The sequence below is a fragment of the Astatotilapia calliptera genome, chromosome 12, assembly GCF_900246225.1.
Source record: "Astatotilapia calliptera chromosome 12, fAstCal1.2, whole genome shotgun sequence".
In the NCBI taxonomy this organism is placed as follows: Eukaryota; Metazoa; Chordata; class Actinopteri; order Cichliformes; family Cichlidae; genus Astatotilapia; species Astatotilapia calliptera.
Genome location: NC_039313.1, coordinates 19,267,719 through 19,295,078, shown reverse-complemented (window position 1 = coordinate 19,295,078; position 27,360 = coordinate 19,267,719). Strand labels below are relative to the sequence as shown.

Sequence of the window (27,360 nt, the reverse complement as noted above, 5' to 3'; positions counted from 1 at the left end):
TGTGACTGTGGTCCCAACTGCCTTCAGATCATTAACAAGCTCCACGTTTTGGACTATGTGTGTGTTTTTGTTGTTTTAGTATAATAACAACAAATAAAGATTTATGATAGGACAGAACTTAAATAGGAAGTTACAATGATGATTATACTAAACAGTGGCGATGTGGTGGGAATAATAAGCTTATACTTCTTCCTACTCCTTTATTCTCTCCCTTGTTTTTGTTGTCATGCTATTTAAATTGTTTTACTTTCATTTACAGCCTAAACCCTAATGATAGGCATTAAGTATTTATACCAAGACCCTAACATAATATAGGCGTACACAATCTACACTCAAGACATAAAGGATATGTTTCAGTTTATGCAACAAAAACGCAGATACAGGAAGTACAACAAACTCTTTTATTGTCCATGTAGTGAACCGTGTTGGAATCTGGCCATTTGTATAGATGTGGTCAGGGTGAAACTATTACTTACACTGTGGTGGCACTGTTGTGCATTCTTTTTCTCATGTGTGAAAATGTGGGGAAAACAATCTTCATTTAATTGCTTTTTCATGACATGGCTGTAATGTTTTCTTTCCACATGAGGGCATAATAAAAAATCTTGAAAATTTACAAAGTTGATTTCTTTTTATGTTGTTGATATATATAAAAAATTACAGCTTAAAGCAAACAAGTCATTGCATTTGATTTGAATACTGAGGAGCATAGCTGTGCATTAACTGTTGTGTTTAATAATTTGATTTTTGTAAGTACTCATTTAACTGTTCGTGTTTAACTTCAAACCCGTTTGTTTTGATTCTGATGTTTGTGAATGTGTAACAAGGCTTCTGTTTCATTATATGACTCCTTTAGATAACTGGCTTCTGCTCATTGTTCTTGTTCAGGCACATAAAGAATATGGTAAAGCCAGGAACTGTGCAGTGCATTGGAGGGTCAGGAAGAACTCCATTCCTTAAAACATAATTTAACTACTGTTTGCTTTTAATAAGAGTCCGATCTTAGCTATATTTTTCCAGTTTATTTATGTATTTACTAAATTTGACAAACTTGTTTAACTCTTTTCCTCTTTTGGTTTACTGTCATGTGACCCATCTTTCTCAAATTCTGCAGACTTGCCCCTTCTGATGCTGACATTGCTTTTTTCGTTGTTTGTTTTTTACCAGCTTCTCAAATTTTACTTGCGTGTGGCTGATGTCAAAGTCTGTTTGTGTGAGAACAACTGTAGTGAAAAACTAAAAAAATATATAGTCCCAACTCAGTGTGAATTCTGATTATATTTGTGGCTCCCTAATGACTTCATCACTGGTTGCAGTGAGTAGTCAGACTTTGGTCTGTTGTAGCCGTTGCCACCCCTGGCCACCCATGGGCTCCGCCCCTGATGGTGAAGCATCCATTTATGCTGTGTTTCTTGCCTCTTTGGAATGAATCTCTTTGTTTCACACACACTAAAAATAACACAAAACTTATTCTTATACAAACCATTACCACTTAGCTGCCAGTAATTTTTAGTTCTTGTTTTAATCAACAAATTCCCTGAAATTCACGTGTTTTGTATTTACAAGTCTGTCAACCCTTCAGTGATTTCAAGCATATACATTTCTGAATAAAAAACAAATTAAAAAAAAACTGTGAGATAGTCCCTCTGTGGTATGTTAAAGCCACCACCTTTGTCCCTGCTGTCTTTCACTGCATCTGCTCATTCAGCCATTTTCTCAGCGTCTCCAGGTTCCTCTGAACCCAGCGGACATTTTTCAGTACATTGTCCAGGGCAATCTGAGTAGCTCTCAGCTGAGAAGCCTGTTCTTTGATGGACTCAAAGAATGACTGCACCTGGGGGCAAAAACACAACTATTTAAGTGAAAACAGACAAAAAAGTTCAAAGAAATCTACTCGTTCAATTATAACTGCAACAAGGCTAGCACATATTAGTTATTTGACCTCTCAGAATATCAATATATCTAAACTTCTTTGTGGAATATAAACCATGTTATTTACCTCAGTGAGTTCTTCTGGAGAGGAAAACTGACTTGTGGTGCCAATGATGATGTTTCTAATGCAAAATGAGCCCAGCTGGAACCTGGAGACCAGAAAGACAACAGACAAGAAGGTCAAGACAAATATATCTGAATATCCAGACTGTGGTGCTTGTATGATATGGTACTTTTAAACACTACAATGCAAATCTAGATCACAAGGCCAGTTTGAGGGGGGAAAAAGATTTCACTGAATATGCTATAGTTAAAAATAGCATTAAAAACTGCATTTATATGGCACGCTTTTAGGACAGTCTCTGTTATACTGACTTCTGAACTAGTGTGTCCCAGTTCTTTTTCACAAAGTCCCATGCAAGGTAATGTCCTTTCGGATTTCTGGCTACCATCAGTATGAGAGTGGACAGATCCTGGGATCGAATCACCTTTCCCTCCAAACCCAGCTCCAGCAGGCTGTAACAAAAACACAAACATGAACACAAAGACTACTAACTAAAATTCAATTTCAGCTTACCATACACTTCAATAAGTAGGCTCAGACTTTGAGGTTACTAATCCATACATGCCTCCATATTTACCACAAGGTGGCAGCATTTCTGCTATATTTTCCAACAACAGCATGAAGACAAAATACCCTTCAAGTTTGCTGGTGTCTTTGCTGCTGGCCAAAGCATACAGGATCTTGTGCTTTTGTGCCTCAGAGAGGGAAATCTTGTATGTGTGTAAGAGCGAGGCCCAGCCGTGGTCATCCTGAGCTCCAACTGAATACACAGTCTCTGCCACATCAGTGGGCAGGCTGAAGTAAACACAAACACAGACGTGCATATTAGGGATATGGTGACATATCAGATTATATGAGCTCTCATAGCACAGGAAAGAGCAGTTGTTTATGTGAATCATATATGTGGTTGCTGACTGTGAATGAGTGTTGAAGTGTAGTTTAGATATACTTGAGGGTTCCGTTGGACTGGAGCCAGTCGGTGAAGTGCTGACGTGCCCGCTTCACACAGGGAGGGTCATCCAGGTGACAAGCCAGTGACAGGACCTCAGTCCTAAGACGGCGCTCTGATACAGTGCCGCTGTCACTCCACGTCTGCTGGTCGATGATGGCACGGAAAAATCGCAAGATGTATGCCTGTAGAAACACAGGACAACAGAAACAACAACTCACATTAAACTAATGCCATAATGACATAAAAAAATCAAACTGTGTCCTGCGTTCTTACCCCCAGGTTATGTGTTAAAACTGACTCATCTCTTTTCTCAACCAGATGGTAAAAAGCTTCTAGATATCCCAGTCCTTGGAGGAGAGGCACTGTGTGCGTTTCCAGTAGCAGATAACCGATTAAGTCTAAGGCTTTATTGAGCGGCAGATGACCAGCGCTTTAGAAGAAATAATTATAAAGAGAAGATTATTGTTTTCTATTTTACTTTTAGTAATCAAAGCTGTTTTCTTATACAGAAACCTCTTGCTAGCTCACGTAAACCACAAACAGTTACACACACAAACATATACTTACGTGACCAACTGAAAGGCGTTGTGTATCAAATGAGTTCTGTCTTTGTAGCTCAGAGCAGTGTGGTTTTCACTCAGCAGTTTAGTCATCACATCCCAGCCACCATCCTCATAATGAACCATGTAATAGCCCGTCATATCAGAGTTTACCTTAACCCAGCTGGCTTCCTCTCCTATATGTATACTATCTGAATAAAACATATACAGTAAAAGTTGGAGCAAAGACCAAGATAATGGCAAAGAAAAGCTTTATTCAATTTTATATTCCCCTCTTACCTGTAGGTGATGTCATCAGGTGTCTGTGGATGGTGCTGGAACTGTCTGTCTTATATGTCAGAGGAATATGCCAAAGGAAACTATACAAAAAAGAAATTTATACTCACAAAAGATACAAATCCTTCATCTTAAACAGAAGTCATGGTAGTAATACATAGAGGAGTTACATGTAGAGTAACCTAACAATGTGTTAAATAGTAGAAAATTTTAGAAAGGCATGTGCGTATTTACCCCTTCTGTAAAGTGGACCACTGAGGGTCAGAGGGCAGCACTGTCTTCAGGAATCTGTCCTGTCTAAGCAGCAGACGAGCCCCCTTCCTTGTCACAGTTACCAGAGGGATACCTTTCTGCAGAGTCCACGTGTTCATCATGGCTGTTAGGTTCAAATGTTCCCCAGCAAACAGGTACTGTAGGAGACAGTCCACTGAAATTAACATGCAACCACAATCTTATAAACTATGTGACATTTATATGAGGTAAGCAGCGAAGACGACCCAGTGAGTTTATTTTTAAATGTTTGCTCACTGCATTTTTGGAGGCCTGGCTACTGCTGTAACAGTGTTTCCCTGAGATGAAGTCCTCCTCTGAGCAGGTCTGAAAAACAGAATGAAAGGGATGATTTTATGCTGTCTTTGAATTTTTCTACAATCAGCTGATTTAAATTTGTGTGCAGGATGAGGAACATTTTGGAGTAGGTCTACGGCTTTTGAGCGAGGAGAAATTGACATTACTTTTATTTTTATTCAAAGAAAGGACAAGAGTGCAATGGTGAAATATCAACTGCGTCCAAGACAGAAAGAACTGCTTTATAGTGCTAACAGACCTTCGGCTCTTTGGAACCCAGAGCGATGTTAAAACCGAATGCATGCTGACCCCAGTCCAGCAGCCAGAGCCGGAACTTCCACAGGTAACAAAAACAGTAATGAACAGAAAGGCTTGTAACATTGTAACCTCTGTTGCTACTTGTACCGGTAAATGTCGCTACAGTAAATTCATCTTGGCATTCGCTTTATGAACTCTTTCGGATGGTTTTCAGCTTTGCTTTGGGTTGTCGTTTTTTGTGTTCATTCAGGAAAACTAAAAGAAAGCTCTTGTGTGTATACTCATTAGGATAGGGATTTGTCTTGGTGTGTGGGACTGTAGCCTAAGAATTATATTGCTAACCAGTAATTATGTGACAATGCATTTCAGGTAATTTTACAGAGAAACATGAAAATAATGTAATGTAACGAGTAGTGTAACAAATTACTTTCTTCTGTGAGTAATTAAATAAAGTAACAAAGTAACAAGCAATGTTTATTAAATTACTTTTTTGAGTGACAATCCCAACACGGGTTATAATACACTACAGTCATGGTTCTTGTTATATATATATATATGGGTTTTGTTGTCTCAGTAGGTGCTCAGTCATCCAACGCTTGATAGTCTTTAAGATGAAAGCAATTAGACTTAATTTTCACAAACAGTTGCCTTTATTTCAACTGCTTAAGACTGCGGGTTTTGTTGTCCCTGATCTTGTTCCAGACTCTGTGTGAGTGTTCATGTTTAGTTAGTTTTAATGTTTCATTAGTTATTAGCCTTCTTGGTTAACAACTGTTTTATTCTGGAAGTTTCACATTTTCTGGATTTACTTCCTATTATTTTTCTGCCATGCCAGACTGTTTCGCCCTATTTAGTTGTGTTTAATATCATCACCTGTCAGATTGTTTGTCCTTAATTTTTCTACCTCTTGTTTCTGGTCTTTCTTGAGCTGCTTTTTGATTCCTACCTTGTTTTTTTTTCTAGCGAATTAGACTTTCTGTATCTCAGCTTTTTTTGTTTATTTTGCCTTCCTTGTAAATTTGGGACCTCTCTCTAGCATATCCTGACATGTATTTCATTTAATTTTTGGATGTGATTGTTATAATGGGATTTTAAATTTGCTTGACATTGATAATCCATTACAGTGTACACTGTGATTGCTTTTTTTGTCTCTTGTTATTTTTGCCTGGAAAGGCAATGCATTCTTTTTTTTTCAGTCAGTCTGCACTCATTACAGCTTTACCAGGCACAGACAAAACACTGACTGCAGTAAAACAGATTTAATGTTCATTTTGTTTATTACTTTAGCTACTCTAAGCAACTTTAAAGTCTGGGCTAATCGATTTTTGCACCATGAAATAGAAAACCTTAGCTGTTTGGAATGAAAACAAATAACAACAGATCTATAACACTGCTGTTACCAGAAGTTTAAAATGCTTATTTGTAAAACCTACATTTTTATGGGCTACATTAAAAAAAAACTAAAGACTATCATCTGATGGAGTCCCAGCTGTTACAGAAACCATTATAAGGGTAGTGTATTATTAGTCAACAAAAATCTGAGACAGAGTCACGTACTCTGGGTCCCAGTAGTCCCTCCTCTCCTCTACTTCATCCTGCCTCTTCTCAGCGATTATGGTTAAGACTACAAATCTTTTTATACTGAAACCTTTAAGCTTGTCTCTGCAACTAGAAAAAAAAAATCCTTTTATATATTGAAATTCTGGATTCTCATCCCAAAATTTCAAGTCAGTAACCCAAAGTTTAAAGTTATTTTCTCAATTCAATTTGGAGTTACTTTCTTAAAAGTTACTGTTTGTATGTCAAGTGTTGTGTTAACATAACATAACTGTGGATCTGTCACGATCTGCTCTTTCATGATAACGTCAAGATGACAAACTATCATAAAAAGGTGAGTATTTCAGAAATAAAAGGACAAGCAGAAGCTTTCAATGAATATTTGTTCCATCTACCTGTAATCAAACTCTTATGTCGCCTTTTTAGTTTCATGATCTACTAAAATAGTTTGGACCACATATGGGGAAAAAAGCCAAATAATGTAAAATATATCTCTGTCAGGCTGCGTGTTACTTTGACCATCTCTCATAATTTACACAAAAGAAAACGGTGCCTTTTGACACAGTTAGCGTAATTTGGGTTCTTACGTTGGCCAGACTGTCCCACAGATCCTGATTGTGTGCATTTTTGTAGCTGTACTTGCGGAGGTATCGCACAATCCCTCTCTGAAACACTTCATCTGTCAGAAAGTGTCGCAGCATGTGCAGGACACAAGCGCCCTGGTAAGAAAGAGAGAAAAGGTCGGGACAAGTCCTGGAGGCTCAAAGGAGTGTTTACATCAAGAAAATGGAAAAAAAAGGTTTTGAAAAGATTTTCTGTCAAAGAAACATTTTGAAACATGCAAAGACAAAGACATACTTTGTCATAAGAGACTGTGTCAAACATCTCTTTGATCTGAGTGGGGTTCTCTGCTGGGCTAGATATTGGCCGAGAGGAGTTCAATGAATCGTGACCCACAGCTGCAAAGCAGGTGTGCAGCAGATATTCCTCCTGCAAGAGTGAGCACACAATATGAATATTAATCTTCTTTCTCAGGTTTAATATTAATCTGTCAATCAATGATTAAAGCACATACCACTTTGAGGTCCGGGTAAGTGGCTTCCACAGAAATGTACTCCATGTATCTGGCAAATCCTTCATTCAGCCAGATATCGTTCCACCACTCCATGGTCACCAGGTTGCCAAACCACTGCCAGCAAGAATTATAATTTTGACTCTTTCTGTAATAAAGTGATTGCCTGACAGCATTTAAACCTACATGTCATTACTGTATGCATACACTGTCATACTCCCACCTGATGGGCGAGCTCATGGCCAATGACCATTGTAACCCAGAGTTTATCAGAAACAGAGGATGTGAGGGGGTCGTAGAGAAGACTGGTCTCTCTGTAGGTGGTCAGACCCCAGTTTTCCATAGCACCAGACTGGAAGTCTGGAATGGCTATCAGATCTGAAAGAAGAGCACATGGATCAGGATACTTATAGTTTATATTTCTGGCTTTGTTCTCAAAGCAAAAAATAATAATAATAATTACCTTGTTTGGGTAAAGGATAGCGAATGTTGAAAAACTCCTCATAGAAGTCTAGCATTTTAACAGCAACCTCCAGGGCATAGTGGGTTTGTTGCCACTTCTCTGGGGCTGCATAGATGGAAACCTGCAGTGAAAACACAAGAAACAGGCACTTAGACTGAGAAAGTAAGGAAGAAATGAAGGCATTTCATACGAGACATTATCATGTAGACCACACCTGCACCCCAGAGGATGTTGTTCCAGTGACAGACTTAAAGTCACAAATGACAAACGCCACGAGGTAAGTACTCATCTGTACACTTGGAGCAAACTGGTCCTCAAGCAAGTCACCGCTGACTTCAACTGTTTTGATCTGAAAACCACAAAAACTCAAATGAAGTGCTTTTGTTTTCTTTTGTTTTCATTTGAACATTTGTGACAACTGGCACATATGCAACACTTACTACTGGCATGTTGGACAGAGAAATGTACTCGGGACGTCTCCTAATTCGTACAGAGAAATTGGCTTTGAAGCTTGGCTCATCGAAACAAGGGAATGCCATTCGAGCACTCGTAGGCTCAAAATGAGTTGAAGCCAAGGTTCTAAGAATAGATATTATCAGATTTTTAGAAAAGACACTTGTAGGTATGTGTAAGATAGCTTACAGTCCATGCTGTGGAATAGTACACCTGGTCTCACCTGGTCTCTCCTGTACTGGTTCTGTAGGTGCTCTTATAGAAGCCATAGAAACCTTCTGCAAGTTCTGCTCCAAACTCGATATACAGGAAATACTTCTGCCCACTGCTGAGCACTCTGGGAGAAAAAATGCCTATCTGCTCATGGGAAGGGTTATGAAGAACTGGGAGGACCTGGAACAGAAGGAGATTGATGGGTCTGATGTAGGCCACAATGACAAAAGAGCTGATGTGCATTCACAACTACCTGTTCTGATAGATGAGTGAGGTTCTGGTCTAATATGGTGGCTTTGGAGATCTGAAGACCCTTGCTGTGTAATACGACCCAGTTTGTATTGTTCTGCACATCAATCTGAATCTGCACTGAGCCAGTGAAACTTAGACTTGTGAGGTTGGGGTGCAGGAGGAGGTGATAGTGAAGAGGAATGATGTACCTGAGATAAATTAAGACATTGACAAATATCCATCAGCTTTCTTGTTATTGATTGATTTATTTTAATACAATATTTAAAAGCGAGTGCAGAACTTACTTTGGTAGGCGAAGGCGACTCCAGGGGAAGGACAGGTTATCGATACTCAGAGATGGTTCCCCTGCAGGATGAGCAGGAGGGCTTGAAACCTGTTGTGAACTCTCTGTGGGCTGAGACCCAACCAGAGACGCGCTAAAGAGGGACAGCACCAACAGCCTGGCAGAGACCATTGCAGACTAAATGAATTTCTACAACCTATTAGAAAGATGCCAAACTCTGACGTGACAGGCTGACAGATAGTGTTAATATCACTCTATCATATCCTGAACACAGGGAAAAAATAAGAGGGAGCTGAAGTGACTGTCAGATGATGATATTGAGGAAGCAAAAGCAAGAACAGCAAGCTCTTGGGACTTCTTTCCTTAAACCTGAAAGACACAAATGAAAGATCATGAACACATGAGTCTCTGGGACGAACCCTTTATTCTTCTTCTTATCTGTAGAGGTCTAAGAAAGTCCTCCTTCCAAATATGGCAAATGGTTTCAAAGGTGCATGCTGTAAAATTTGGACAAACTTTAATTGATGAATTCTGTGGTTTTTACCTATTTCTACTACCAAAAAAAGATTTTTCAACACTGCAGGACTTAAAGTGACTTCACTTGGAACCCCTGGTCTGATGTTAATTTCTCTTCCTCGCACAGCGAAGCAGCAATTAGAGAAAGGGCTTACAGTAATGGTGTTATACTGAACCACGCTGCTGGATGTTAGGCTACAACATGTCTCGTCCTGAAAGAGAATCCAACATGTGACAAAAAAGCCACATGACTTTCCATGTGGACAAAACAAAATAAGGACACAGCTATAACTGTAAGGTGACAACAGCTGCAGGAGCTGCAGTTCAAATCGGGTTACCGAGACATTAGTTGTGCTGTACCATAGTGAAAAGGTAAGGCTGCTTGCTGCAACCTCTGAGCTCACCAGAAATGCACCAGACGGTGGAAGAGCGTTTAAATGTTGGAGTGTGCTAAAAAAGCCCCGTCTAAAGTCTGCTTCAGATGTAAAGTTTTAAAGAAATGTCAAAATGCGTTACCTCAGTCATTTTAGCTTCATCATGCTTCCTTTAAGGCCCTGCTGTAACTTTCACTTTCCCTTTTAAGTTTCCACCCACTAGTGATGACACAAAACTCTTTGTGTGCGTGTGTGCATGCATATGTGTGTGTGTGTGTGTGTGTGTGTGTGTGTGTGTGTGTGTGTGTGTGTGTGTGTGTGTGTGTGTGTGTGTGTGTGTGTGTGTGCAGGTGTAACCTACAAGAGTTTTGTCTAATGTTCTGGGTTTGGTGATATTATCAGTTTCTCACCTCAGATCTAACAGCTGCGAGCAGGTGTGTCTCTCCAGTTACTGCAGCTACTCTCTGCTGCTGTCCAAAATACTCTGTCCCGTTCTCTGTCCTGTCCTCTGTTTTGTCCTCCGTTTTGTCCTCTGTTTTGTCCTTTCTCTGTAAATGCAGATAGTGCTTTACATATCCAAAGCTCACACAGTCCTCCTGTCTCTTTCTCTCTGTCCCTGTGTCTGTGTGTGCATGTGTTTGGGTTTTGTGCAGGCATTTGGGTGGGGGCAAAGGGGTTCCATTGTTAGTATAAGGTCACAACAATGAGACATGTGAGTCCCCCACAATGCAATGCTCCTGCCAAAGCCAAATGGCATGCCCCCATTTAGCACACACATACACAAGCCACACAAACACATACACTAACGCACAGAACGATCAGTAATCACAAAAGTCACTCTAACTGAAGCTGACATGACTGAGCCATCCAGGGGTCTCTTCTACCTTCCTATCATCTATTTGTGGACAGGTAAGAAGTTTAAATATATTTTAAAATATATCTTTTGAATCAATATGAAAGAATAATTAGTCTTAAATGATCACATGAATCATAAATGTCCACAACACTGACTTTAAAGAAGGATTTCTAGGAGTTTGGTTTTAAGAGCTCTCCTCTGTAACTGTTGCAAGTCAATAAAAGTTAGTTTAATTATTCACACAGAAAATAGCAGGTAGGAAATATCCTTCATCTCTGGTGGCATACATTAATTTTAGCTCCTGGAGTTACTACATCAAATTCAGAAATACATGTAGTACATATAAACATATCACCACTTTGATTATAAAACATATATGTGTGATAAGAGCTCAGCAACGAGAATAATTCATCACTGCAAAGATTCGCACACAACTTACCTCTGTTTTTGATTATTTTTTTTTATTTGATCTTCTGTGCTCCACCTGAATCAGGAGGGGTAGAGGGCGATGTGCTGGCTTCACTGGCACCTCCAGTTCACCTGTCAGGGGAGAGGCTTGGTTGGACCCTGCTGGTGTGCATTGTGAATGACTTCAGGAGAGGGCACTTGGAGGTCAGCTGGAGCTCAGCGTCAGAGGGTCACATGCCCACCACGCCATACAGCATCGCTTTAACCAGGAAGCACAATGTCCCCAATGTGGTGGCTGTTATCACTGTGACAACCAGAGACTGGCCATCATACAGTTGCTCAGTAAGTCGCAAGAGACACTCAAAAAGCAAGAGGAGACGCCGCATCACCTCATCAGGTAAAGATGAGTTCATGTGACCATATCTGTAAATTTGGAGCTGGAATTTCACATTTTATCTTTTCAGATCATCAAGACAAACTGTGCCATGAAGAAGAAAAAATTAAAGGTAATTTGTTGTTGCTCAAAAATGAAAAAAAAAAAAAAAATCAATAAATTGACACACGAGGATATCTTATACTGGTCTGCATGGTTTGCTCTCAGGCATTGATGTGTGGACAAACACAGTGGTTATCCTGGTTATGAGGCTGCTTCTCATGAAGATCCTCGCCTTTGACACTCTGATGACCATTTATGTTGTTATTAAGTGGTAAGTACCATCATGCAGTACACAGATGTACCTTTGCATGTCATTGATTATTATACGTATGTAAATCTTCATGTATTTCTATGAGTGTAATTCATTTGATTTTATTTAATTATGTAAGTCTGAACGGAGTATTTGACTTTTCAGATCGATGGAAATGGGTTTCTCATGCAACATATGACCTTGACAAGGAAACTAACCTAGAGAGGATAACTGTTTCTGGTCTGAAGTCTTCATAGAGGAGTTTTCTTCACTGGAAGATAATGAGTATGTTCCCACTCGTGGTTGATTTTAAGGACATGGTTTGACGGATTAAACGGGAAATGATCCATTGCCAGGATGACAGGAGTATGCTGTAACGCTTAAAGACGCGCCTTTTTCAGCCTTTTCACAGAGACATCCAGGTGTCGCTGCCTTTGGCAGTTGAAAACAGATCGTGTTTGTGAGGCCAAACCTGTTATCTGATCAAAAGCTAACCACAGACAGATGGCTTAATGCTTCTGTGGGAAGGTGTGTGTGTACAGTCTCGCTCTTATTTAACTCTAAACTCCTGTGGGTGAATTTCAGCTCAAAGTTTGTTCATTTTTTTTTGTTTGTTTGTTTACTCATTAATACTGTTTTACACTTTATTAGTATATTCATTTTTCTTTTTATATTCCTGTGAATGTAAAATTAATAGACAGTAAAATCGAACTGTGTTGACTTTCATGTTTGTTCGCTTTTTTAAATAAAACACTCACACAGTTTATTTCCTTTTTTTTCCTTTTTTTGAGAGCCTTGAGTAACACACTGACATATCAACAGATTACCACTAGGTGGCAGTACAATCACATCTGACATTTTTTAAATTATTATTTAACAGCAAGAATATGGAGCTTAACTTCCTCTACGGGGCACTACGTTCATAAATAAGTTAAGTATTTCAACATTGATCAGTCACTCTTCACTCACACATGTTGTAAGAGACCACAATGCCAAAAAAACAACAAAAAAAAACTGAGATGAACCAATATCGTCAAACAAATTTGGCGTAATTACAGAGAATGTTACATGTTCAAAAGGCTCACAGGCTTTTTTTAAAGGTAGAAACTTCTACCAGGTATCAAATTCTTAAAACACAACGCTGATGCAGAAAACACAGCCTAGCGTGATAAGGTTTCTTCAGTAATTTGCACTGCTTTCTCTCCAGTATTTTACATGTATCCCAACAAGGAGCAGCTTGTCAGTTCCAACAAAACCAATCTACAGTAGTAAGTTTAAAAACTAGGGAGAAAAAGACTCCGAGAGGGTGGAGGGTGCTGGTTTGGTGTTGAGTTTTGATTTTCGCTGCACAAGAAACAAAAAAAAATAAAATCTGTCTTTGGCTCAAATTATACGAATAATAAAAAAAAAGTAGACCGAGTAAAAAACACGAGCCTGTAAAGTCACAGCGTCTTAGCAAAAAGGCGGGACTTCTTCTAATGCAAATCAGCTGAAATGAAAACACTTTGACACATTAAAAGAAAAACACTGAAGCACCCACAAACACACAGACTCACACAAGCAGTCAAAGTCAGGCATGAGAAAAACAAAGTAGTACTGATGGCATTCGCTGTGACGAGTTTCAAAATACATTCAACAGAACAGCTCACATTACTTAAAATAAAATGCTGAAGCAAATCAGCTAGTACTTGTTGCACTTAAAAATAAATGACATCTCCTATTGTTCTACTTACTTTTACTGTGAAAGGATCCAAAACCAAATCACAGAGCTCCAAAGTTTGAGCTAGTTTTAATGGAGGACATGAAGTGAAAGAAAACAAAAAAACACTGATGTGGATTTGTGGAAAAAATTAAAATAAAGTGCATTTGTTAAAACAAACCTCCTCATCTGAGGTATTCAAAAAAAATCACATCAAATGGCACAAAAACAAACTTGACTCCATTACACAGTGCACTGAAGACAAAATGAACTATTTACAGTCAATTTAAACACACGGAGACATTTGTGTCATTGTCAGGTGCGTTCTATCCAAAGTTGAAGACAGATTGTAGAAGCCGTCGTGACGTCTTGTTTATTTTATTTTGCATTTTTTACCTCCAGAGAGCTGATTCTCTTATAGTTAGTGACACCAGCATGTCCTGCGTCCACTGGGAGGTCTTTCACCTTTAAAGAAAATTAAAGTCCTAATAACTGCTCAGGCTGCTGGTTCCTCACTGCAAGAAACAGGTGCCAGTGTTAAGTATCAGTGCTCAGCAAAAAACTTCCAAACCATTTATTTGTAGTGCACACACATACCCAGACCTACACACATGCAGGCGCACACAAAGACTCCCGCTATTACATCAACACAGTGCTCAGAAAACATGGCAGGAGCAGGGCAAGCCGTTTGAAATTTTGAGAATCAAAGTGTAAAGAGGAGGTGGCAAAACTACGGGGGTAGATCCTCCAGCTGTCCCGGTGTGGATGGAGACTCTCCATATCCTTCTGCGCACTGTATGCTGCCACTGTGAAGTTAGCATCCCCGGTGGTCAGGAGGTCAAACACACAGGAGTGGAAGTAAATGTCCTCTACCTCCAGTTGCTCCCTGCACCGCTCCCTCGCCCCCTCCACACCAGAGACCTGCGTGGAGCCGTAGGCGGATGTTTGTGTCTGTGAGGAGTAGCTTGGCCGACGTAGCTGCTGAAGCTGCAGGCCAAGCGCAGGAGGGGAGACGGGCAGGGGAAGATGCCCCGCCTGGTCGATGCGCTCTGCGCTGGGGCAGCCGTTCAGGCAGAGCTGCAGGTCCTGGGTGGCATCGTAGGCCTGAGCCAGCTCCTCTGGGATCCGCACCGCCAGGGTCAAGTAGCGCCCCAGTTGGCGAACAATTACAGTCACGCCGATGTAGCCAGCGTGCAGCTCCACGTGGCGCCCTGGGCTGCGCTCGGAGATCCACAGAGCCCGGACCTTCCTGCTTGCTCCGTCTGCACCAGCAGAATTGTGCATGGGGTCGCCACTGCTCACGGTTCCATCATCAAAGGCAGCCGGAAGGTTGTCCGTGACGGCCTGGTAGACCCTCTGGTCCGTACAGCCCTCGTAGGGTTTGAAGATGATGGTGATCTATAAAGCAGCAGAGCATCAGGTAACTTAGAGGAACACTTCAAATGTGTTCAGTTTACAGTTATTGAGACATTTCATTAATTTCATTTTACATGATAGAAACAATTGTAATCAAAAAGATGAATAGAGCAAGTAAATTGAAAGTAAATTAATCACCAACTAATTTAATAATTTCCTAATGAATTTCAGTGGCTTTTGGACCCTGTCAATGAAATATCTTTAGCAAGCAGACTGCTAGTTGAACAAAACAGAAAATATGAATATAGCTGCACTTTGGTTGATCAGGAAGACAGAAAATCCTAATAAATCATAAAATAATAATAAGCTGCAATTCCAACTATCTGATTAGTTTAAACCTTTTAAACAAATGTTTGATACATTTCCCTTTTTTGTGTTGTAACTGAGCATCCTGGGGTTCCTAAAATAAAAAGAGTCAATTTATTCAGTTTAGTTCATTTTATGCACTAAACTGTTAATAATTGAATCAAGAAAAAAAAAAATCTCATGACAAGCAGAAGAAATTTCCATCTGTCTGTTTTTCACAAATATCAACACTCACCCACTGCACAGGTCACCAACTCTCATCAGGCTACATTTGAGAAATGACTTAATGACTTTTTAACAAGTTGTAATTTGACACAGCTATGCAAACATGCTTACACATGCACGCACACGAACACACAGGCTGGCAGAAACACACACACACACACACACACACACACACACACACACACACACACACACACACACACACACACACACATAGGGATCCAGTGGTGAGTGGAAGCTGGAAGTGGTAGATGCAGGGTGTGGTGTGAGCATTACGGTTAGCACTAGCATCATAGTTCCGGTGAATGGCTGCTTTGTTCATATGACAGCCGTGAGGAATGAGACCTGGCAGGCCATTAAGCCTGGAGGGCCGTTAATGTGTGTGAAAGAGTGTGTATGTGTGCGTGTCTGTGTCCTTAATAATCGTGACTAATAACTTGCCCCACCTCTGACACAAGGTCAAACCTACAGCTCCAAAGTGTAGCAGCTGTACTATTTGCTTAATGTGTGTGTGTTTCTGCGAGTGTGTGCGTGACTAAGTGTATGCACGGGTGTGTATGTCCTTTAATAATTAAAGCTATCGACTGTGCTAGAAAGTGCAGATGATCGCGGGGAAACAACATTGCTTCTTTAACACCACAAAGATCACCTTGTGTGGTTCGTCATCCATTTAGTGGTGTGTGCCTGCGTGTGTGCTTGTGAGTGAGCGTCTTCTGCACTGTGTCCTCTAAGACACACAGTGCCGTAAGCAGAGCGCAAGGAGTGCCACTCGTGAACTTATGAGACACACGCACAAGTGCTTGCAGACACACACATAAGTAAACAGTGGGTCCTTTCACACATCTCATTTCATGTTATTAAAGGTCAGGCTGTACGCAGACATTAACCAAGTTAGGTTTCTAACACTGCTTCAGTCACAAGAGTTAAGAGTCACAAGATTGAGGCTGTTTGCCTTACACCTGTGAGTCTATGGGAGCGAGAAACACTCAGCATGAGAGTCAAGGAGAGCATGTTTTCCAGTTTGACTTTGATAAGATTTCTTATTCTGACCTGCATAAAAGTAGCTTGGACGTCATTATGGAAACCCAAACAAGAGATATATAACTAGACTGTTAACCCTGCTTGCACTTGTAAGAGTGTTTCAGCTTCAAAAATGGAAAAATAAGAGCCCAAAAGCCAGTTTCCGGTTCCTTACCTTATTGGTTGCTGTTGCACTGGAGCCAGGAACCACAGGAACATTAGTGACCTGCACTGAAAGGTAGTCGTTATCAATAAGAGGCCATGCTCCCTCCACTTTACAAGTCTGGAAGCTGTCCTTGAATGTCCTCAGGTGGGGGTCACCAAAGAGCCCACAAAACAGGTACTCAGCCCGAGAGTGGCTGTGGCTGTGAGTGTGTGAGTGTGAGTGAGCGTGTGCATGGGATTGCGTGTGGGCATGCTGAGTGCGGCTGTGATAGTTGCATGGCTCAAAGGGAATCTCAGGGTGTGTGGGAGAAGTGGGGCCGTCTCTGGAGCAGTTTCTCTGGCTCATTAGGTCTGAGATGCCCAGAACAGCCGAGTGGAAGACCAGGTTTCCACGGCAGGCCTTTGCTGTCCTCTGAGTGCAGGCCGAGTACGCACGCAAAGCTTTGCAAAATTCAGTGTGAAAGCCATCCACTGCAGGGTTCAGGTGGGAGGTCAGGGAGACAAAGTCGGTGGTGCACTTCTGGATACGACACTGAGGTGTGGCCACCTGGCACTGACCTGAAGAGGACACACAGATAGAGTCTGGAATACTAATATATAATACACACATGTCTGATAATTTAGGCATGAACTAGACACAGTTATGTCTCAGTGGAAGTGAAAAGGTTGTGAAATCACACAAGACTACCAAGGTTACGTGTGAAGAAAGCTTTGATTTTAAGCACGCAGTGATATGAGTCTTTTTACAGTCTAATAAAAACCTAATAAAACTAGAAAAAGAACCAGCTGTTGATTGAAAGTCTGGATCAATCATCAGTGCCGCTCTGTGAGCGTAATAAACCTGAAGTGTAATAAACCAAAGAGCAACCGGAGAGAGGGAAGACGAAGCATGTTTTACCACAAGCAGTGAGATAAAAGTGCCCATACAGCCAAGGAGCACACAGCATATAGAGCATTATAGACAAAGGGAACAGGGCAAAGCAGCTGTGCTGTGAATACAAACACAACACAGTGACTTTTTGAAGCTAATAATCTTCGTCAGCAAGGTGCTGAATAATTGTGTTAGTGATCCTGTGTGGCTTCTGCAGAGGAAAAACATAATCAAAAATGCACCTCGTGTAGCCATCAGAAACAGATTTCCCTGATGTTTTATCTTTTTCTGCGTTTCTAAATGTAACGAGGGTCAAAGTCGCCTTTTATATCATAGATCATCGGAGAGAGAGAGAGAAAGATAGAGCGAGAAAGAGATTAGAGACCAGACCTAATGCATTAGTCACAACGTGCTCCAATTAGATTAGGCCAGAGAGAGAGAGGCTCTGCAGTGTATGAGCAGCTACACACACACACACACACACACACACAGCAATAGCTATCTTAGAAAGAATGCTGCTTGTACTTCCGTTAACCACACACAGTCGGTGATCTTTAGATGATGGTCTCTTAATGGCCAAGAAAAGGCCGAAAGTGCAAGAGTTTTTACAGAAACGATCACTCAAACGTTACTCCATCACTTAACCAGCTGGCAGCACACGTCCGCTATTCTCTGTCGATTTATCTGATTTTAGAGCATGAAGGAGTGTGATGCCACCAAATGGGGGCAGTAATGCTCTGAATTTTGCTATTCGGGGTGCAGGTACGGACCCTCACTCACACTGCGCTTTAGAATCTTTCTCCTAACTGTTAAATACTGACACCAACCCACAGACACACACACACACAGGCTGCCTCCTATGCCAACCACCGCTGCACAGACAGGTCTGAGTACTGAGGACACATTGTGTCTTTGACTGGTGCACCAACAGCCTCCTTCTTTCCCTCCAATCTAGCCTGCAGTACCCAAATGCGACTCCCAATCTAATCAGAGCAGTTTGTTCTCTTTCAGAAGTTATCAGGATCATGAGCTGCTGCACAAAAAGCACTTATTCACTAATATTTTCTCCGAAGGATAACTTAGCGAGAAGCAAGCTGACCCTCTGACTGCAGGGCTCTGGCATTAAACCATCGATCTGCAAAACCTTACTGACGGAAAGCTTCTGTTGAAGTTTACACCACTGTGTCGCTCCCATGCTGACCCTGCACTCTGACCTCTCGGAAATAAAAACTAGGATTTCCATATGATGCTTAATAACGTCTGTAATATTTACACGTTACATGTTAAAGCACAATTTTCTTATTTGCTTCTGAAAACATTCATGTGATCTCCTTTGTAAACAGTTTCTCTAAATTAGCATATTTTTTGCCAAGTAAAGCCGAGGTGATGAATACTGCGGTGGCTGGCAAATACTATTAAGAGGAGAATACACAACTCCTCGTGTGTTTAAAATTGCCTTCAACATTGCTCCTTATCCTCTGTCTTCCTCGCGTTCAATATAATCCCACAGGACTCGAATCTTCTTCTCTCTCATATCTTCAGTTTTCTCTTTTTTTTCCTTTGTAGCTTCAATCACTTGCCTCCTTCAGCACTATTCTGCTTTCAGCCCCCTCAGCCTCATTCCCTGGCCAGCCTCACCTCCTTACTGCCTCTCTTCCTGAGGCACCTTCTCTACCATCAGACAGAGGTCATAAGATCAACCAGCTGAATCTCAATGGCTCGGTTTAGCATTTTTTTTTTTTTTTGCCTCCCAATCTCGCTGCCTTCAACTCCTTTGATCTCTGGAGATCAGGAAAGGATCTACTGGGATCATTTCTCAACCAAGGGAATAGCTCCAGAAGTGCTTATTGATCACCTTGTTGTGTGCACTCTCTCACACGCTGAGCTCAAATCACACAAACACCCTTTCCATAGCTTTAAGCTGCAAAGCTTTACAGGAGCTCACTCTCTCTGTCGTCGGCCAGACACTGTGAACAATAGTCAACAATTCAGACCCTCCTTCCTCCCTGCCTAAACAGACACATGGGGCTTACAACAAAGAAATGTATCTAAATACCCCAAAACATGTACAAATTTTAACAAATAAAACATTCTGTTTGGCTGGACAAACTAAAAAAAGAACAAACAAAAAAACACATTCTTTCCAGGTGACGCACGTGCAACATAGGTGCCAAGAGGGTCTTTAATGTGAAGTGGGTCTCTCTCTGTGTTCCCATTTTGTCCGACTGCCTGCGCTGTGTTAAACTAATTACTGGAGGTGTGACTGCTCTACAGACAGCCGACCCCCTGCACAGACAAAAACACTCAGACTCAGCCAGATTTGATTTTTTTTTTTTTTTTTTTTTGCTGCCTTTTTGCACCAAATGTAAAATGCTTCTGTATCTTTACGAGACAGAAAACCAGACCAGCAAACAGTTTCACAAAAAAGTAAAGAGCTCTGCAAAGCCACAGAAAACAGAAGTATGTCAAAACTGTCACATTTGAGTTTAGTGTCAGAAATCCTTGCAGACACCTTGTTAACGTCCAGTTAACAGGCTCTTCATTTATTAAATTCATTGGGGTTTTTTGTTGTTGTTGTTTTTCTAACAAGCCTTGGATGATTGTAGGGGTTTTAAAAGATAAACATCCACAAATATAAAGAGAAATATGTTGGACATTCAAGAATATGTTCTTAAATTAGATTATCTGATCCTATTTCTTACAATAGACATTATTAATCAGCATCAGCTCAACATTACATGTTTATTTAGGTTTGGCCAGATTTAAATCACAGCACAACTTCCTTTTACATTTTATGATGTGCAGCGGTGGAATAGATTGTTTTGTTTTGTTTGTTTGTTTTTTCTGTAAACGAGTGCACTAAAAGAATTGGTTTATATGGACAAGAGGAGAGGTAGCTCGCTCCTGCCTTCTCTCCCCCTCCTCCATGAGCCATTAAGAGGCAGACAGGAGAATGACGGCCCAGGAGAGAGGAGAAACTCGATCCGTGCTCAGACTGCTGCACTGCCGCTTTAGAGAGAGCCATTGTCAGGCAGCACTGGGCCCAACACAAGGATCAACCGCACAGTGATTACAAATGCTTAATAACTAACAAAGTGTTTCAATCACCATCAAGTGATGGCGACTGAAAAGAAATGTTGTTACTATGGTTATAGCTGATGGAGTCCGCAGTAATTAGTTCATCACTGAATATGAAAGTAGATAAATTGCAGATCAGTTGCTACTGTGACCCAAAGAGATTCTGGGTGTTGCAGTGTTGCAAGTGTGATTAGTTACCTATGTGAGCACCGCAGCACAGAGCGATGATCAGCAGTAGAAGCGGCCGGAAGCGGCGCACCATAGACGGGGAGGTGAGGCGCTCAGCCCCGCGGCAACAGCATCCGGCTCTCCCCATCCCCGTCCATGCAGGGCCAGGAGGGGAGAGTGGACAGACCTCCAGAGGGCGAGGACGGGTGGTGTCCAGGCCTTCTCACTACTTCTTCTGCCCCTTCTTCTTCACTCTTCTCTCCTTCCTCTCCTCCACGGGTGCGCAGGGGCATTAAAACACAGCTGCTCCGCGGAATGCAGGGCGGAGGGGGAGGTGGAAAGGCACAGAGAGGAAAGAAAATACAAAGTACAACCAGAAGTCACTTCGTCGACACTTTTACTTTTTTCTCTCCTTTACAAATCCAAACCCCACGTGATTAGAGTGCGCTCCCGCTGCAAGCCGGACTTTTGCCTTGATTATGATCACTCTCCTCTCTCGTCCAGAACACGCACAATCATATCCCTCCCTCCCTCACCGGCCAGGCGGAGGTTTCTCCTGCTCTCCTCCCATTTCACTTTCTCCTCCTCCTCCTCTCCCACCCCAGCAAATCAATAGAGAATCAACCAAACCCTGCTGGCGGAAAACCCGCCTATACCACATTGATAGAGAGAGAGAGAGAGAGAGAGAGAGAGAGAGAGAGAGAGAGAGAGAGAGAGAGAGAGAGAGTATATAAAATAGGACAAAAACAAATAAATAAAAATCTGATAAAAGTTATGAAGTCTAGGTAAAGCAGCACTGTATAAACTAAAAATAATAATGAGCTTATTGATTTATTCAATTCACTATTTAATTGCGCACGAACAGCAAGAACATTAGAACAAAATACAAAAGGAAGTCGAACATTTGACGATGAACAAAAATGTTATTCAGAAAAAAAATCTTAACTCATGTTTAAAATGTAAAAGGAATAGAAATACTAATGCAAACATGTTGCAAAAATAAGGGAGGCTATTCAGTAGCTGTGGAAATGTTAAAGGATTTTACAAGGTGTAATTAGAATGGCATTCATTCACAGGTAAATAAGCCTCTTAAGAGTAACAATAAAATCACATTTTATATTTTAGTACTGATAGGATTTATATCATTATTAGTACTTCTAGTTTGCACAAATACAGGTAAGTGCAAACAATTTCCCTTTTATTTTGTATGTCTGTTGTTTCTGAAATCCCACATCAAATAAGTGTTTGAAAATTAACCATACTACACTCGAAATACTCCAAAAGGACACCTCTTAATCTCATAAGTCATATCCAGTCTACCCCATGTGTTCCCCATGGCTATAATAGAAATCATAAATCATATAAATCCACTTATTAAACTCGGGGATATACAGTATTGGGCAAAAGTCTGTCTTTATATTTTTCCAGGCTTTTTTGTGATTTTTTATAAAGTGGTCTTGAGCAATGCTTCTCCAGGCTTTCTAAAGATCTTTCACAGTTTTGATTTGTTTTGGACATTTTCTGCTTTTTTACTTATTTTCACTTATTTTCAGGTATAGTCCTTATACCTGATCATTTGTTTGTTTGTTTGTTAAGCAACTTAACACTGACCTATGAATCATTCAAGCACAAACTGGTATCTAACACCAGTGTAGTGTCTACACTGTAACTTTAGACACTTGGAAACTAGCAGTTTGATTCAAAAACACAGCATTTGTTTTAATTTCTTTAGTTGACATGATGTGCTGTGTGTCCTTAAATTTGGTTTTTTTTTTTTAATGAAACTGCACAAGTGAAAGACCTTAAAAATGATCTTCAGCAGACGAAAAGTATCTAAAGTCATGTCTTTAAGAAACAGGAACAAATCCAGCAAAGACCTGATACAAGACCTGACAGATGCATCTGACCCTGCACTCCATCCATCTACTGTTTGCTTAAGTCTCATCAGATATGGTTTCAGTGGAAGGGTGGCTGTCAAGAAGCTATTCTTAAGAAAGGGAAACCGAGAGAAAAGGCTGAGGTATGCCAAATTATACAAAAACTAAAGACTCAAGGCCTTTGCACAGTATTGTAATTAATAATTAATTAATCAGTGAAATTAGCTGGATGTTTTGTGTGCTGTTATTCAGTCTGTATTCAGTGACACAGTGGCTTAGTCCATGCTTGAGTTTTTATTTTGTGCTTCCTAAGAATTAAACAAACTGAATGGAAAAACATGTAGCGTACATTAAACTTGATTTAATAAGTTTGTATCCTTCCTTACCTTATTGGAAAAAATAAAAAAAATAAAAATATGTTGACAGACACAGAACTAAACACAATGCCCAGATGATGTCTGTAACACACCGTCCAAACATGTTCACACCGAAACCATCGTAATGCTGTAAAGTAAAAAGAACAAAACTGCCGAAAGTTCAGGAGGGAGTGTAAACAGAGATAATGACAGCCACTAAATATATGCAAAGTAACTTGTGCCTTGCTATCTTTATTGTTCCAGCTGTAATTCATAAATGAATAACTTTCTGAAGGTTGTGGATTTAAGATCTTTAATAGCAACAAAAAAAGAAAAAAAAATTGAAACTGAGCCAAGCCTGCTTTTTCACGTAAAGTTTACAGTTGGGTAAATTTCAAAGCAAGCACCGAAGCATCTACAGTTAGATAATTTTTTACTAAGTCTGCAAATCTACCCTGTGTTTGTTCTCTGTGCGTACGTGCAGGGCTTCCTGGTGTAATCTTCTATTATCTATTAAGTTCTGCCAAACTCGACAACCCTGGCTTTAACCTGTTTATATGGATGCGAGTATAAGCAAGCACTCATCAAATAACCCTGCTCTGTGGCTACTTTATGTGCTGTGTGTCAGAGCAGCTGTAGCATGACTCGGATTCAGTCACGGCCACTCTGAATGCGTCTCTAAACTAAACACAGAACTCTTGAAGATTTTACAGTGAGTGTGGTCAGGGCAGATAATGTGTGTCTGATTTTTATAACGTGCACGCTGCTGGTGAGGAAGGCTGTCTGAGATGACCGAGGAGATCTTGTAACATATTGCTTTGCAGTATGTGTATGCTAATATTTTTTAACTAATTTTGGCATACTACACAATAGCATATACATCTATGTGTAGTATGTGCATACATATTTAAAGAAAAAATTAAAGGGGAAAAAGCAATGTAAAGTGTAAGAAGAAAAGCTTGAATTCACCTTGGAGATGAGTCCAGAAGTCATACATTTCTGAGTCTCTGATCTTCCAAAAGATATTTTCTCATTTGATGTTTTGATGATGGTGGTTGAGAGAGCTAGTTTAAAATATCCCATAGATGCTCATTTCGACTGAGATGTGATGAGTGTGATACATAAACAGCATTTAATTGACTTGATTTCCATCATCATCAAATCGTTTAGTGACCCCCCTCATGTCTGGTGGATGGGGTTATTGTCACTATGAAAGAGACCACTCTTACCAGGAGAGACATATTACATCATAAGATAAGACTGTTATGATCACTCATAACAGCCTTGCACTGATTTGTATCGAACCTTAACTCTTAGGGGACAAGTGGATGCAGATCAGCAGTGAACTTTAGCAGTACCAGAAGATCCCTGTGATATAGAAGCCTCAAACAGAGACTTTTGAGCAGGAGGTGTTATCACATGGTTTCATGATCACTGACATTGACATTTATTAGTGGTAGTATTTTAAGGTACTTTATGGTAATTCAAGTATTGCTGTTGTGATGCTATTTTATACCTCTACTCCACTATATTTAGAAGCAAACAGCACTTTTCCACCATTCACCCACTTTCTTCTGCTTATCCGTTTCAGGGTTGCAGTTGCCCTCATCAAAACTGTCATAGCGTGAGGTCATAGTCTGTCACATGTGACCTGCAGGGCTAACGGAGAAACACTAGTTAAGCAGACATACATCTTTTATCAGAAGCTAGAGTATTCAGGGAGAATCCACTCAGGCATGGGAAGAACATGCAAACTTCCTACAGATGGACGCCAGTCTGCAGATTTGAACCAAGAATCTTAACTACTGTGAGGCAACTGCCCTAACCACTTTCAAGAATAAAAATGACTCACAAAATATAACACATTAGATTTAGATTGAACTGCCCAAGAACACAAGCAACTTGAAAGAGAAAGAATGTTGGCTAATCTATTTAAGTTAGCTGTTAAGTTGCTGGCTATAATATATAAATAAATAATTCCATCAAATTATTTTAAAACTTAAAAACATCTATAGCCCATATATACCTTGGTACATTAGACAGCGCTCCTCGTTACCATCAAAACACCAAATAAGGTGAATTCTTTTGGAAGACTGGTGTTCATCCTGCCAGCAGAGCCTGGCTAAAACTGTTTTAGGGCTCCTACTGGTCCAACATCCTGCTAAGACCCATAATGTTATTTAACTGTAATTTCCCACCCAGCTGTACATCCTGGATACCTATTATGACAGAAATTAAACAAGCAGTGCTTTTGACAGTAGAACAGCCTCCTGACTGGCCGGTCTGTCTGTGATGCACCTCTCAGCAGGATGAAGCACGCAAGGTGAACATTTCATTTATGCTGACACACGGAGCACAGACTGGTTAATTCAATTACATGTGCGCATATCTGGTGCTTTTCATCAAGACTAATTTCATATTTCATTCTAATAACCCATCTGACACACACACACACACACACACACACACACACACACACACACACACACACACACACACACACACACACACACACACACTTGTTTTCAAATCTTCCAGAAATGGACTCCATATAATATTTAAAATCACATTTTGAACCTCAAAATTGCCTTTAAATTAATGAGGAGCAGGATTTGGTCCCCACTAATGTAGTAGCATACCAATTTTTGGTCCTCACAAGGATGTTTAAACAAGTACACACACACACACACACACACACAAAACACAGGATCCTATTCATGAACATTAATTCTATATTCTGTACTAATTCATTTAATCAATTACACCACAGCTGAGACCAGAGATCTGAGCACACCGAAATTAACTCACCCCCCTCCAAACACACACACACACACACTTTGTCCAGTAACACATGCATTCACACACCCGTCCATGAATGCATGTGTTACATACAAAGGCCATCTGTTTCCAAACTTCCAGCTTGTCTTCACCTCCACACCTCTGCCTCCCATCTCCACTTCTGCCTTTCTCCACCTCCGCCTATACCTCCCCTAAACCTCTCTACTGCAAACAGCCTATCATTCAACAGCTCGCACCACTCACCATAATACACCTGTGTGTTCATGTGTGAGTGTGCCAGAGTGTGTAAGTCTTGACAGCTTGCATTGTTGCAAACGCATCAAAGGCACAATATCAAATTACTCCCACACTTGTGCTTTTTTTAAAGCCATCAGTGTAAAATTAAACCCTTATTTTCAAAAGCTCAACAGTTTAAAATGAAAATCTCATGTTTTCAGCACACACACACACAAAAATACAGCTGTATATTATAAATATATTATCGATTATTTTTATGTGCTTTACCCGCAGGGTGTTGCTGTGCACTTTATCTTGAAACACATACATTACATGGCAGCATCAGAATGATGAAACTCAAAGTGCTTGCATGCATAAATTCACCCATTTACACAAACATATCATCTACATATGATTTAAATTTGAATCTTACATTCAAACATGAGATCATAGGTTGATCTGCTCTACAGCCTGAGCCAGTTTAGAAAAACTGAATAGCATTTTTAATGAGTTGGAATATTTACATGTTTTGAAGGGGTTAGGAGGATATTATAAAGTCAAATGTGGAAGCGGAATCAAGTGTATTATAATTTGTGTGAGGGCATCACACTCTTTTATTAAAAACAACAACAGTATCACACAGTGAAATGATCAAATGATGCCATGAAAACACTGTGAAACACAATCAGACAGCATTATGTAAAAACAAAAAAATGAACAAGTAGCCCAAAATTGGACTTAATCACATTCCACCACTTCACCGTACGCAGCATTGTAATAAACTGTGCCCTTCTCATTCTCTGTGCCAGCCACCAAAGCACACGCACAAAAGCTCCACACACCTGATTCCTGACTCATAGATGTGTGGTAAAGGTAAGAGGAGCGCACAGGTGTGTGTGTGTGTTTGTATTCCTGATGTGAGACGATAACAAAGCAGATAAAATCCAGCTATCAAAGCCTCTCGTAACGCAAGTAGAAACCAAATCCTTTAATAGCCTTTTTGATAGCTGTTTCTCTCCCAGGCCGAACTCATGTTGTGTTTTACCTGAGTTGGCCTTATCAGACCATCCTGTGTCTGCCCACTCACAAAAAAAGAAAAGGCAAATGAGGCTGAGGGTGGTTTCAGGTGCCTCAATGCAGAAAGTGTCAGAGTGGAGAAAAGCAAGAACTGTTATCGTGGGGTAAGTTTATCTTTTTAAAATGCTGAAGAGAAATGTAACGTCATCAGAGAACTCAGATCAGCGGGAGGGAATTCCTTTAATGGAGGCCAGAGTGGGAGATTATCACATTGATGCTTCTCTCCTTACACTCTCAGCCCCGGCCTCTTTATCCCCGCACAGTCCGTTGATGTGTATTGACTGAGTGGCATTAGCATAAAACCAAAATAAAAAACCTGCCTTCCCTTCTCTCGCTCTCTCTTCG

At 40.5% G+C, this 27,360-nt stretch overlaps 2 protein-coding genes across 2 annotated transcripts; both read right to left on the bottom strand.

The window, feature by feature from the left end:
* Positions 1-1,497: 1,497 nt before the first annotated feature.
* On the bottom strand, positions 1,498-9,993 carry erap2 (endoplasmic reticulum aminopeptidase 2). Its single transcript, XM_026187623.1, has 21 exons — positions 9,935-9,993; positions 8,904-9,271; positions 8,621-8,807; positions 8,378-8,547; positions 8,142-8,280; positions 7,916-8,050; positions 7,702-7,822; positions 7,462-7,616; positions 7,242-7,355; positions 7,025-7,156; positions 6,754-6,885; positions 4,313-4,381; positions 4,019-4,194; positions 3,788-3,867; positions 3,516-3,699; positions 3,222-3,378; positions 2,946-3,130; positions 2,630-2,791; positions 2,308-2,448; positions 2,000-2,081; positions 1,498-1,834 (listed from the first exon to the last, which is right to left on the bottom strand). Exons 2-21 carry the CDS (start codon positions 9,071-9,073, stop codon positions 1,688-1,690), a joined length of 2,838 nt encoding a protein of 945 aa, XP_026043408.1. The 5' UTR covers positions 9,074-9,271; positions 9,935-9,993; the 3' UTR covers positions 1,498-1,687.
* A 3,290-nt stretch (positions 9,994-13,283) lies between these two features.
* rgmb (repulsive guidance molecule BMP co-receptor b) lies at positions 13,284-21,250 on the bottom strand. Its single transcript, XM_026187624.1, has 3 exons — positions 20,721-21,250; positions 16,584-17,131; positions 13,284-14,839 (listed from the first exon to the last, which is right to left on the bottom strand). The coding sequence occupies exons 1-3, from the start codon at positions 20,836-20,838 to the stop codon at positions 14,081-14,083; spliced, it is 1,425 nt and encodes a 474-aa protein (XP_026043409.1). The 5' UTR covers positions 20,839-21,250; the 3' UTR covers positions 13,284-14,080.
* Between the last annotated feature and the right edge of the window lie 6,110 nt (positions 21,251-27,360).